The sequence below is a fragment of the Manis javanica genome, chromosome 2 (assembly GCF_040802235.1).
Source record: "Manis javanica isolate MJ-LG chromosome 2, MJ_LKY, whole genome shotgun sequence".
Lineage (NCBI taxonomy): Eukaryota > Metazoa > Chordata > Mammalia > Pholidota > Manidae > Manis > Manis javanica.
Genome location: NC_133157.1, coordinates 7,763,371 through 7,777,432, shown reverse-complemented (window position 1 = coordinate 7,777,432; position 14,062 = coordinate 7,763,371). Strand labels below are relative to the sequence as shown.

Here is a 14,062-nt window from a genome sequence, read left to right as displayed (position 1 = left end):
CGCTTGCAACCAATGAGAAACCTTCGCAACTTCACACTCCTGTTCTGCAGAAAGAACAAGACAGCCCCCCTTCAAATTTCCTCCTAAATCCTAATAAAGGCTGACCTTCCCTTTGTCTCTTTGTACTTACCTTTGGTGTGCCATAGTTTGCTTGTCCCAAATTGCAGTTACTCAGCTATTGCCAAATAAACTCATTTTGCTGGTAAAGTAACATTTTTGAGGTTAATAACATTGAGGGGGGCCTTCATTTCCTTTACTCTTTTCAAACTTTCGGTTCTGCTCAAGAGGACAGCCAAGGTTTCTGGGGTTGGACCCTGAGCTTAAGGCTCGTGTGAGAAGAGGCCCCTCTCAGCGCAATGTCTGGGCACGCCAAACCTCCAAGGAGCAATCAGGCTTCCAGAGCCTGTGCTGGACCCCGCGCGCCCGAGGGCCTCCGGGACCAAAAAGCTTCCTTCCAGGCACACAGGTTCCCACCCAGAGATTCCGGTGGGCGTGTGAGGCATGTGCAACAAAGCATGATGGGAAAGAGATCCTGGGAGCAAGAACAAGCGAAAGCCTCTCTGGGAAGTGCGTTAAACCAGGACAAGCAGGTCACAGACCTGGATCCGAACGACAACCAGCTTTGGCTGAGCGGAGCCCGGAGCCTTCTGGGAAATGTAGTCCGGCGGGGCGGGGTGGCATGTGCGCGTGACCGGAAGTGGCGCCTTCAGGCGAGTCCCTTTTGGCGCGAGAGCCGGGCCTGGCGTCTGGTTGTACCGGATAACCGCCGTTGCCCAGCTCGCGTTGTTGGCGGGTTCCTTTCTCGGGTAGCCAGCAGCTGCATTTTCACGCGGCGTTCTTCTTGAGACCGAGCGGAGGCCTGGCTGTGCCTGGGGAGATAGTGAGAGACCCGGCTGGAGAGGCCCGACCGGAGCTCCCAGGGCTCCGCACCGCAGGCTCAGACCCGGCCTGAGGGGCGAGGCTGGAGAGAAGGGCCAGCCCGGGAGCAGTCAGCGCAGGCCGGCAGAGCGGGGCCGCCGCCGCAGGGAAGCGCCGCTGACGCTCAAACGGCTGGGAGGCGGTGGCGCGAGGTGGGACCCAAATGCTGGAGGAAGGAGGTGAGGACAGGTGGAGGGAGCGGTTTGCAGGAGTTCCTGCTGCTTGTTCCCGCTTGCCCGCTAGTTCTGCTGTGCGACCGGGACCAGAACTCTGCCTTTAGCCTTTCCACCAGCGGTTGGGGACGCACCTTTTTTGAATAAAGAATTTCGAGGTCAAAAAAGTTTGAGGAGCTCAGGTCTGCATAATCTCCACGTCTCCGTGGTGGACCGATGGCATTATGAGAGTAGAGAGAAATGGGCCCTGGGAAAGAGAATGGGACGTACCCACGGTCTCCCCTATTGCTTCTGATCTTCCAGCCGTTCTTGAAGCTGCCGGGAATGCTCGGAACAGGAGCCCATTGGCTCCACCTGAGATTGAAGGCGGGTTCAACTCAGCGGGATTGTGAAGCTGTGGCAGATACTGGGGATTTGGAATCAGAAGGATAGGGTTCCTGTTTAAACGGTGTTCCTTCATGGAGGAAAGGGTAACATAATGCTACCTACCCCATTTACCTCTAAGAACTTAAGCATCAAATAAGATAACGTTTTTGAAAGCACCTTGAACACTGCAGAACAAACGTTTATGTAATTTTCACCATCGGGGCCTGTGCCACCCTCTAGTAGAACAAGCGGTCTGTGTATTGGTCTATAATTTTTCAAGTGCAGTTTCACACCCAGCATTTGGTGGTGTCTCCCCCAGAGAACTCGGAACACAAGCAGGATGGTTACCCTCCTCCCTGTACCACCACAGAGGAAACTAAGGTACTGGGAGTTAGGTACATCTCAGTAATAAAAGATCTGTATTAGGAACAGAATCCAGACCCATTTACTTCTTTTTCTGAGCTATTTCTAAGGACCTCTGCTATTTTTTTAATTGAGATATAACTCATATGCCATAATACTCACTTTTAAAGTATACAATTCAGTGTCCTTTAGTATATTCACAAAGTTGTGATCCATCACTGCTATTCCAGAATATTTCCATCACCCCAAAAAGAAGCCCATACCCATTAACTATCACGCCCATTCCTCCATCCCTGTAGTCCCTGGCAGCCACTCATCTACTTTCTGTCCCAATGGATTTTCCTATTCTGGACATTTCATAAAAATAGAATCATACAACATATGTGCCTGGCTTCTTTCACTAAGCATGTTTCAAGGTTCATCCATATTGTAACAATGAAAGTACTTCATTTCTTTTTATGGCTGAATAATAATACCCCATTATATGGATATACCACATTTTAATCTGTTCCTCAGTTGATGGACATTTGGATGGTTTTCAGTTTGGGCTATTAGGAATAATGTTGATGTGAACATGAGTATACAAGTTTTTGCATGAACATTTTCATTTCTTTTGGGTGTCTACCTAGGAAAGGAATTGCTGTGTCATACGGCAACTATTTAACTTTCTGAGGAACTGTCAAACTGTTCTCCAGGCTGCAGCATTTTACATTTGTGGTAACAATGTGTGAGAGTTCCAGTTTCTCCACATCCTTGTCAACACTTGTTTATCTTTTTTTATTTTAGCCATCTTAGTAGATATGAAGTGGTCTCTCATTATGGTTTGATATGCATTTCTCAGTGACAAATGATGTTGAGCATCTTTTCATGTATTTACTGGCTATTTGTGTCTTGCTTAGAGAAATATCCAAATCCTTTGCCCATTTTTTTTATTGTGTTATTTGTCTTTTTATTGTTGAGTTGTTAAGAATTCTTTTTATACTCTGGATACTAGACCCTTAGAAGATAAATTATTTACAGATGTTCCCTCCCATTCTGTGGTCATCTTTTCACTATCTTGATAGTACCCTTTGAAACACAGTTTTTTTTTATGAAATCCAATCTATTTTTTCTTACGTTGCTTGAGCTTTTCATATCATATCTAAGAAACCATTCTCTAATCAGATATAATACTTATATTTTCTCCTGGAAGCTTAGCTTTTACATCTAGGTCTTTTGATCCACTTTGAGTTAGTTTTTTTTTTTCTGACACCCACTCTTGGAAATCTGATTCAGTACTTTTGGGGGAAGTTCTTGGACTCTGTATATGAGTCTTACGTAACTGAAGTTTGAAAATACTATTCTATTTACTAGTTATGCTTCCAAAAATAAAACTGCTTTTCAAACTTGATTAGGTGGTTTTGGAATTCATGGAACTTGGTATCATTTGCAAAGCACAATGACATGACACAATAAGTGCAATATAGCTAAATTTGGAATATAGATTACTATAGATATGGATTTTGGGAATAAACAGATCTGAGCGCAAATCAACTCTGCTGCTTAGCAGTTATGCAACTATGGGCAAGTTCCTGAACATCTCCCAGCCTTAGTTTCCACTGCTGTAAAATATTGATTATAACACCCTGATGGGTTATTGTGAAGACTGAAGACAAAATATGTATAATGCCCAGCACATAGTAGCCATTCAATAAATGACAGCTATTTTTTAATTAAATATTTAACACTATAAAATAAGATACCGTATCTTAACAGACTCTAGTATTAAGAGAGATTAGGGGCCAGAGGTTTTCAAGATGGTTCCAGCCATTGTAGTGGTTTAGCACACCAGCCTTGCAACCAGAATGTTTGGTTTCAAATCCCAGCTTGTGTACTTTCTCACTTACTATCTGCAGAGTATATCAGAGTTTTTTGCCTTCTGGAAATGAGGCTTTTATTAATATTGTTAAGCCACAAACCTGTACACTATTCTGCTAAGTAAATTGTGAAATGGAAATAATACCACCTACCAGCCAGGATTTCTGAGATTTCTTCTTTAATTAAGGTATCATTGATATACAATCTTAAGGTTTCACATGAACAACATTGTGGTTTCAGCATTTTTTGAGTTAATTTTTATATGTGGTATGAGGTATACATACAACTTCATTCTTTTTCATATGGATATCCAGTTGTCTCCCAGCACCACTTTTTGAGAAGGTTATTCTTTCCTCATTTAATTTATGGGTACTCTTGTTGAAAAATCAATTGTCCATAAATGGGTAGTTTTATTTCTGGACTCCCGGGTCTTTTTCCATTGATGTATGTGTCTTTCTATATACCAGTACCACACTTCTAATTACTGTTGCTTTGTAGATAGTTTTGATATTGTGGATGTGAGTCCTCCAAATTTGTTCTTGTTTCATATTGTTTGGCTTTCTGGATCCCTTGCATTTCAATATAAATTTTAGAATCAGCCTTTCAATTTCTGTAAAAAAGCCAGCTGGGATTTTGATAGGGATTGCATTCATTTTGTAGATTAATTTGGTGACTATTGCCATCCCAACATTATTATCTTCCGGTCCATGAATGGGATGTCTTCACATTTATTTAGATCTGTAATTTCTTTCAAGAGTGTTTGGTAGTTTTAAGTCAATGTATATGTCTTGCATTTCCTTTGTTAAATTTATTCTAGGTATTTTATTCTTTCAATGCTCTTCTAAGTGAAATTGTTTTAATTTCATTTTTGGATTGTTCATCACTAGCATATAGAAGTACAGTTGGAAAAAGGTTATTCAAACCCTTTGCCCATTTTTACTGGGCTTTTTTCATATATTCATCTTACAGCCTGCAACCTTAGTGAACTTGTTTCACTGTGGTAGTTTCTTTGTGTGTGGATTCCTTAGAATTTTTTGTCTACAAAATACGTGTCATCTACAAACAGTGATAGTTTTACTTGTTCCTTTCCAGTCTGGATGCCTGCCTGCCTGCTTGCCTTTCCTTCCTTTCCTTTCTTTCCTGCCTAATTTCCCTGCCCAGAACCTCCAGTGTAACACTGAATAGAAGTGGTGAGAGCAGGTATCTTGTCTTGTTCCTCATATTAGGGGAAAGCATCAGTCTTTCACCATAAAGTGTGGTGTTAGCTCTGGGCTTTTTTAGATACCTTTTATCAAGTTGAAGAAATTCTATTCCTTGTTTTTTGAGTGTGTTTAATTGTGAAAGGTGTCAGATTTTGTAAAATGGCCGTTTCAGTGTTAATTGAGATGATTGTGTGGAGTTTTTTCCTTTATATTAATATGCTGCTGTATCATGTAGACTGGTTTTCATATGTTGAACCAACCTTGAATTCCTAGAATGAATCCCACCTGGTCATTACCTCTTTTGATTAAGAAATGTTTTAAATTTACAGAGCTGCTTTCTCCAAAGAACTAAGAAATAGGTAATATTTGTAAACTGTATATTTACATACCAGGCATGTGCCAACTGCTTTTTCTGCATTTTTCTTATAATCTTTACAGCAACTTTACAAGCCATTATTATCTCCATTTTACAGATGAGAAAAATGAGACTTAAGAAGGTTACATGATTTGCATACTGCTGGATCCGGCATACTTAAGAGTCTGTTACACTCTAATGACTCCCTACATCTGAGTAAATTGATGGTATTTCTCAGGTAGAAAGGGGGATGGGAAAATATACATCCCACTCAGGTCTGCAGATTCAGCCTGAATGCCCTGGAACCAGCAATGTCCTTTGAACTCCCCCTTCAGAATGAGAATGTGAGATTTTCTGGTTGGGGAGCTGTAAACTTTTATGCCTCATTGGTTTCTCTCTCTTCCTTCAGAGCTACCTTCTCCAGATGCTGCCCTCCCCAAAGAGGAAAGCACAAGAGATGTAGCAATGACAGCTTGTCTCCTCACCGCTGGGCCCCATGTAAGTTGGAAATTTACTCTTAGAGGCAGCCTTTTTTTTATTTTTTGAGTGTTTGTTTTTTTCATTACAAAAAAAAATCATATTCATTGTAGAAAACCTGAATCCTTTCAAAGACCCTTTGTAGGCCTGCTGGCCTGCTGGGTGAGAAGGAATGTGCTTGTTGTTTCAGGGACCCAAGGCCTTTGGCAGCATGACTGCAGCTTTTACCCAGGAGGGATGGCGGCACCTGGTCCCTGCTCTGAGGGACAGGTTCAAGGAGGGGATACTGGAAAAGTCCAGGAACCTGGTCCTACTGGGTAAGGAAACCATGTAAAATTCAGAATCTCCTCAGTCCTGAACATCTGTGGCACTTCCCAGTGTCACGTGATCCTTATTGCTCTAACAGAGCATGGGGGATATTTATTCCTCCTCATTCCCTAGTGAAAGATCTCTGCATCCAGTTGGGAAAGAGGCAGTTTCGTTTTGCTCACCTCCCTGTTTTCTCATTGCCCAGGACTGGTGGGATGACCTTCAGGCCAGTCCTCCATATTCAGTAAGTTCCTGTCTTCCTAAGTAGCTTGCTTTGGGGCTTGGATTAACTCCTGGACTTGACCCTTCCTTGAGGCTATTTCCGTAATTCCTTCCAGAAATGCTTTACCAAGGCCTTGGCACTGTGTCTTATTTACTGCTGTATCCCCTAGTGCCCAGCACCAAGAAGTTCTCAGTAAACATTTCTGGAATGAATGATATGAATGACCTGACTGGCCTCTTTCCACAGCCTGAGTTCTGGGTGGCTATTCATACTCAGTATAAGTCTCTAAAGCCCATCTTCCCCACTTGGATAGGACTTCCAGTTTCCCAGCCTGGCATGAACCCCCAGCTGGAACAAAGGAAAGGCTCCTGGATGCTGGAGGGAGGAAGCCTAAGGAGTAGCTGTCCAGGCAGGTGAGCAGCACTAAGCCAGTGAGTCTTGAGAGCAAAAGCCCCTTTAAGACACAGTAGTGCATTTGATTATACCTGCCATGAGGTAGATATCATCCCCATTTTACAGATGAGGAAGTTAAAGCTGAACGAAGCTAACTTACTGGTTCAGAGCCTTACAGCTAGAAAATGGTGAGGCTTGGATGTGAAGCGAGGTTTATCTGACTCCACAGCCCACTATTCCATCTCCTAGGCTGGGAGATGTTGGGGGGCACAGGTGGTATTGTTGGCCTAGCACATGCTCACATCACTGAAGATCTCAGGTGCCCACCCTACCCATACCTCCAGCTGTGAGCTGAGACACCCTGTCACCTACTGCTCCTGTCACCTACCTCCCTGGCCCTTAGTTGGATTTCCCACCACCACCCAACCCTCCCCAACCCTGCCCCTTCTCTCCTGCTATGTGGCCATGTCTGAATTTTCTAAAGGGCTAATACCGAGAACCTCAGGAAAAACAAAAGGGAAACAGCAGTGTCTGTGTTTATCTCTTGCTGCTCCTCTAAGGCTGCTCGCTCCACCTCCACCTTCGTGTTTCAGCCGTGATATGTGACCTCTGGCATGGACTCAGCTTTTCCCTGTAGACCCAGCCATGTTAGATATTTTGAAACTTTAAGCATCAGAGGTCTAAATGAACTTAACAACTTTAAGGTGACAAAGTTTTAAATCTTCCTACAAATGCTGCCTAATGCTTTATATCTTTAGTTACCTGTTATTGATACTGTTGAGCAATGAAAACAAAGCCTGTGGCTTATTTTCTGCATGGTTCCTCTGCACTGTCGCCCCCTTCCCACTGTCTCACCTTCTAAGCCGTCCATCACATGCTCCCTCAGCCCTCCTTCCCGTGGACACTACTCAGACTTGCTGAAACACTGCCTTCTGTGAGCCTCACTAGCCCTGCTGCTTCCTTCTTCCAAGTGCGACCCTCCTACCCAGCCCTTTTCTCAACATACCATACGTGTTACGCAGGGCCTTTTAACCTGGGCCATACGCCCTGTGTGGAACTTCAGAGACTGACTGCAGTGTTTTACGGCTAGGGCAGTAACTGCATTTTCTGGAAAAAGTTTTCATCACAGTTTCAGAGGGGTTCAAGATCCTAAAAAGTTTCCTCAGAAAGGTTCAAATCACCATGTCTCTAGAAACAGAAGTTGGGAAAGGTTGTTAATTCCAAGGGTCTTTGCTCTGAGGTGCTACTGTAGGGGTAGGGTATTGGTATAGAAGCTACTTTGGATATGGACCCATGAAAGACAGGCATTCAGGTCCTGGCTTCTTACTAACTATATGGATTCAGAGCAAATCATTAGGTTATGTTGTCATCTATTTTTATATCTGAAAAATGTGGACAAAATCCTGTTTATTTTACAAACTAATATATATGAAAAAAGTTGACAACTATGGAGTCCTGTATTCGCTGTATGATTGAGAAGTAGTTTAAGAAAAGTTTTAAACTTGGCTGCTCAATACACAGCTTCTGTTGTGTTGAGCTTCTGCTCTGAGATTGTCAGGCATCCTGGGTATCACTTGGCCTCCATCATCTCATCCTACCCTTCCCACAATGTCAGACCCACCCGGTCTTTGAAGTACCTTTCGCCTCACTGCTTGCTTTGGGAACTTCTGTTGTGGATGCTGACATTTCCCTAGACCCAGCTGGTCAGTTTGCCTCATTCTCATTCATTTTGCTCATCACTCAGTCACTAAATGTGCATTAAGCATTTGTTACATGCCTGGCATTGTTTTAGCTACTGGAGGTACAAGAGAGAGCAAGACATAGTCCCTGCTTACATCCTAGTGAGGAACGTGAAATAAAATGATTAAACAAAATAAGTGATGCAATACTGGATAGTGGCAAGTACTGTGAAGAAAACAAAGCAGGATAAGGGAATAGTGACTGGGGGTTCAAAGGTGAGAATGGGAATAGGGATGGGGGCAGGGGACTGTTTTACTTTAGGTCAGGTGACTAGCAAAGAGGTGACTAAGGAGGTGACACTGGAGCCGCGACCTGAAGGAAGAGAATGAGCCAGCCAGCCGCATGAGCATCTGGGGGAGGAACATTCTGGCCACAGCACGTGTTAGGGCTCCGAACTGGGAATGAATCTGGCTGTTAGGATCAGAACACTCCAGGACTCAGTAAGCAAGAGGCGGTGGTAAGTGAGGCAATAGTAGGCATTCAGATTTTATTCAGATAAGCCGTTGAGGGTTTTGAGTAGAGAAGGTGCAATATGTGGTTTGTGTTTAGAAAGATAACTCAGCAGGTGCATGGAGAATAGACTTTCAAGGTTCAAGAGTAGAAGCAGGGAGATCAGTCAGGAGTCTGTTGCTGACACTCCAGTGAGAGATGATGGTGGCTGGTAAGAAGGATTCCGGAAATATTTGGTTGTTAAAGCCAACAGGATTCACTAGTGAACTGGATGTGAGGGGTGAAGGCGGTAAGGGTGACCCTGGCCTCAGCAGCTGGGTGAATGGGAAAATTGACAAAGACACTGGCTTGAAAGGGAAAGTCAGTGGTTGTGGGTATATCTGGTTTGGGATGTCATTAGACAGTCTTATACAGAGCCGGTGCTCAGGGGAGGCAGGCTGAACTATGACAATCACGAGCATCAAGTGGTCTGAATTGCTCCTTCCTCCCGCTGCTGTTTTTCTTGTCACTTTTCCTCCTCTTCCCATGTTCTACTCAGATAGATGGTCGGTTTTTGAGAGCCACCAAAACCATACATGATCAAATACCAAGTTGCATGGGGATGGTCTCAACCTGAAGTGGGGCTGCTGTGCTGTCAGTAGACTGGGCTCTCGTGTGCACGTGCACCGTGGCAGGAAGTCTGCTTACTGGAAACCTCTTGAGATGGTTTACAAGGAAAAGGTCCAAGATAACAACAAGCACTTACGTAACACTTAACTATTCCTCAGGTGCCCTTCTGAGTCCTCAGATTTTTAATTCATTTCAATCCTCACAGTAATTCTGTGAGTTTGCTACATTCATAGATAATAAATCCAAGGCACAGAAAGATTAAATAATTTTCCCAAAGTCGCAGAGCTAGCAAGAGGTGGAGCCAGGCAGTCTGGGTGATAGAAATTCAAATAAAGAGTTCCTAGAACTAACCCTGATAATTCTGTCCTGAGAAATAAGGTAGAAACAGGAAGAATTTCTTCAGGACAGTTGACCCTTGTGAAAAGAAGCTTTGTAGCCCTCCCTAAAACTCCACTTCCTTACTGACTAGCCCCTGTAGAGGAGACAGAAGGAAGTGTCCAGGGCCCTATTCACTTAGTTGTAACATTTTCCCAATAATTTTAAGGTTTTCTCTTAAAATGCATGCAGTCCCAAAAAGGGTTAAGACTCATTAACTCTTCTTTCTGAAAATATCTATCTTCCGACTATAAAAGCAATGTTTTTATTCTATTTAAAATAATTCTATCTAGTAAAATAACACAAGTTAGAGTTTGGAAAAGAATAAAAAAGAAAATCAAGATCCTCTATCTTCCCACCACACAGAGGTATCTTCAGTCTTTGTATAAAATATAGTAATGAGTTTTTCTAAAATTGAGGTAACAGTATTTTCCGTTTTATCAGTGCATACTCTTTGAAAGCATTCTTTTTATAACTTATTTTATCAGTGCATACTCTTTGAAAGCATTCTTTTTATAACTTACAGTACTGTCACTGGAGAGCATTAGAGAAGAGATTAGCACTGGAGAAAGTGAAAATCACCCCTAATCCCACAACCCAAAGATAGCAGCACTCGCGTTCCCATTGTGTATCTTCCATGTTTTTTTAATAAATACCTCTGTACAAAAGGAATTCAAGCGCACAGATTTTAAAGATGACTTATCATTGCTAAGTAGTGTCCCTTGATTGGCTATACTATGGCCATTCCCTTATTGTTAATTAAACATTTAAGGGCTTGCTTTTCATTTGACAAATGATGTTATGGTGAGCATCTCTGTCAACACAGCATTGTGTAATTTCTTAAGATAGTTCTCTAGGATAAATTCTTACAAACAGAATTCTGATGTCAGTGTCTTAAGGACTTCTGACACGTGCAGCCAGATTGCTCTCCAGAAAGGCCACTCCAGTTTCTGCAGCTGCCCCACACAGATAGCCCATGATGCTGCACCCTTCCTAATGCTCCAGGAAGTAACCACTGCTTGCAGTCTTGCTGATAGGTGAAAATTTCATCTTGCTGACATTGGTCATCAGCTTTTTAAAATGAATTATTTAAACCTGGTAAGCAGATTGCCCAAAACCAGAGAATTGTGAGACTAAGAAGATAGCTTGAGGCTACCCAATTCTTGAGGAAGCAGAGAGGTGTCAGAAGGAAGGAGTACTGCATCTGAGGTGGAGGATTAGGGCAAACTTCATCCCTTTGTAGTTTAGGAAAGGGAGTAAAGAATGCTAATGTCTCTGAAGAGCCATCTTGGGCATTATTTATGGTTTAAGACAAATGTGAAATAAATGTTCTAAGTGAAAAGGGTGAGCATCAAACTTGTGTGCCTAGGAGCTCAGCCAAATTCCTTCAGTCTTTTGTATTTCACTAGTATCTTTTCTTCCACCAAAGGAAAAAAAATTGCTTTTCTAAATTTTTTCAGACTGGAAGATTATATCTGAATCACCACCCAAGCGAGACATTTCTGAAGACTCATTCCAAGACCCAGGTGTAGAGATGCCCCCTGGGGAGTCAGATCACAGGACTAGTGAACTGGGGAAGAGCTTCAATCTGAGACCAGTCCTTTCTCCACAACAGGGAGTTCCTACAGAAGTAAGACCCCATAAATGGGAAACACATACAAAGAGCTTCAGGAGAAACTCGGATATAATTAAACCTCACAGAGCGAAACCATACACGTGTAATGAATGTGGCAAAGCCTTCAGTTACTGCTCTGCTCTTTCTCAGCATCAGAAGAGCCACACTGGGGAGAAGCCTTATGAGTGCAATGAATGTGGGAAGGCCTTCAGCCAGAGCTCATCTCTTATTCAGCACCAGAGGATTCACACCGGAGAGAAACCTTATAAATGCAGTGAATGCGGAAGGGCCTTCAGTCAGAATGCGAACCTCACAAAACACCAGCGAACTCATACCGGAGAAAAGCCCTACAAGTGTACTGAGTGTGAGAAAGCCTTCAGTGACTGTTCAGCCCTAGTTCAGCACCAGCGAATTCACACTGGAGAGAAGCCCTATGAATGCAGTGACTGTGGGAAGGCCTTCCGTCACAGTGCCAATCTTACGAACCACCAGAGGACCCACACAGGGGAGAAGCCCTACAAATGCAGTGAGTGTGGGAAGGCCTTCAGTTACTGTGCAGCGTTTATTCAGCATCAGAGAATCCACACAGGGGAGAAACCCTACAAGTGTAACACATGTGGCAAAGCCTTCAGCCAGAGTGCAAACCTTACCAACCATCAGAGGACTCACACTGGAGAGAAACCCTACAAGTGCAGAGAGTGTGGGAAGGCCTTCAGCCAAAGTACAAATCTCATCATCCACCAAAAGACTCACACTGGGGAGAAGCCATACAAGTGTAATGAATGTGGGAAGTTCTTCAGTGAGAGCTCAGCCCTTATTAGACATCATATAATTCACACAGGAGAAAAACCCTACGAGTGCAGTGAATGTGGAAGAGCATTTAACCAGAGCTCATCCCTCAGTCAGCATCAGAGAATTCACTCTGGGGTGAAACCCTACCAATGTAGCGAGTGTGGGAAGGCCTTCAGGTGTAGTTCAGCTTTCATTAGACATCAGAGACTTCATGCGGGAGAGTAACTGGGAACCTGACCGAAGTGGACAGGGAGCTGACCGGTGAATGCAAGTAGTTTTGAGAAGATCTGGAGACATCTTAGTCTAGCCCAGAGCCACATGCAGAAGCACCTTTAATAAAGTTCCCATTTTACCCGTTGCATGTGGAGTCCCAGGAGCTTTCTCCTTAACATCTTTAGTGAGCATAAACAATCCAATTCAAATTACTCTAAAATTTACCTTCATTCAGTGGGCCCAAGTTTTTTGTGTACCAACAAGCCCTTCAAAACGTTGGTTTGTAAGGAAGTGATCAAATCAATGAGTGATGGACTTGGTTCCTACTTAAGAGTCCAAGTATTCTGGCAGTGGCTGAGTAATCTTTGAAGAGTGCTGTTGCAAAATAACTAAAAACACTGGACTGAGTATTTCTTCATAATGGGATCACTGAGGTATCTTGATTTGAGGGAGTCAATTCAAGTGAGTTAAGGGATTCTAGTGAACTACTGAACACATCTCATTGCAGCTGGGGGATATTCATTCCCCTAATGCCAAAGATGGTAACCGCCTCTAGACAGCTAGCTGCCACCCAGAAAAACACTGAGGCCCAATCTCCAATTTGTGAACTGCCTTAGTGCTTGTTACTGCTCTCAAGAAAAGGAGTGAGGGTGTCAGGAAGAAGCTAATAAAACCCCTCAAAGGTGCGGCCCTTTCTATGGAGATCCTAATGCAGGAACAGCCTAGACAGCTATCCTTTCATTGGCTCAGGCAAGTGGGTCATTTTTCATGTCTTTTCCCTCTTGCTGAAGCAACTGTTCCTTTAGAAGCAGATTCTTTGGTTTTTCTCCCTCATAACTGACCTGGGTCCTACTCTTGGCTCTTAAAGAACATCCTCACACCCAACTGGTATGATCTCATCTCAGCAGTTAGAAACGCCTGTGTGGCTTCCCTGGATTTTCATTAGGTAAGCATTTGATTTCAGATTCCCTGTTGTTGGTGTTTTGCAAGGAAAGCTGGTTGTAACCTCAACCATCATCACCTAAGGGCGTCAAGCTGATTCCTTGGTGACCCGGCTCATGTTTTGGGATGCTTATTCTATCATCTGACCTGAACTCTCAGGTAATTCTTTCCACTAAAAGCAGTTCTCCAACACTGCACAAGTGGGCTATGGACAAAATTAACATGAGCAAAGAAATGACTTATGCTGGGGACAGTATGTTACTGGACTAATTCATTGCCAACCCCCTTTGGGCTGGGACCCAGAAGCCCCTTTCAGATGGTGCTTTTAAGCTGCTAAGATACAGCCTATCAATCATCCCAGTGCCCAGGTATCTTGAGGTTCATTCTTTCATTCAAAGCACACCTACTGAGGTAAAAGGGAGTGATGAGCTTTAGAAGTGAGTCAATAGGAACAGAACTAATGAAAAACAAGGAGGGGACCTGGGGAAGGTAAAGACGCCTATTAACAGTCCTACTAGCTTAAAGCAAACTAACCCAGGTTCAGATGAAAGGGCCAGCCCACCTAAGGATCAAACTGGTCCAGATGGAGAGCTGCTTCCCCATGTATTCATGTTAAACATGTTTTCTCTCTGGCATTAATTTCTGCTTATGAAGAACTGTGAATATGTGTCTACAGAATACCCTGGGACT

General features: G+C 43.4%; 1 protein-coding gene across 5 annotated transcripts; it reads left to right on the top strand.

Annotated features, from left to right (window-relative positions):
* Positions 1–702: 702 nt before the first annotated feature.
* On the top strand, positions 703–14,011 carry ZNF79 (zinc finger protein 79). Of its 5 annotated transcripts, none has more exons than XM_017644337.3 (4): positions 703–1,097; positions 5,644–5,732; positions 5,902–6,028; positions 11,271–14,011. In XM_017644337.3, exons 1-4 carry the CDS (start codon positions 1,082–1,084, stop codon positions 12,440–12,442), a joined length of 1,404 nt encoding a protein of 467 aa, XP_017499826.3. In that variant the 5' UTR covers positions 703–1,081; the 3' UTR covers positions 12,443–14,011. The 5 variants fall into 5 exon arrangements, with proteins under 5 accessions (XP_017499826.3, XP_073080355.1, XP_073080351.1 ...); XM_073224250.1 differs by lacking the exons at positions 703–1,097; positions 5,644–5,732 and adding exons at positions 6,226–6,264; positions 6,557–6,656; XM_073224254.1 differs by lacking the exon at positions 5,902–6,028 and having other exon boundaries at positions 705–1,097.
* The last annotated feature ends 51 nt before the right edge of the window (positions 14,012–14,062 follow it).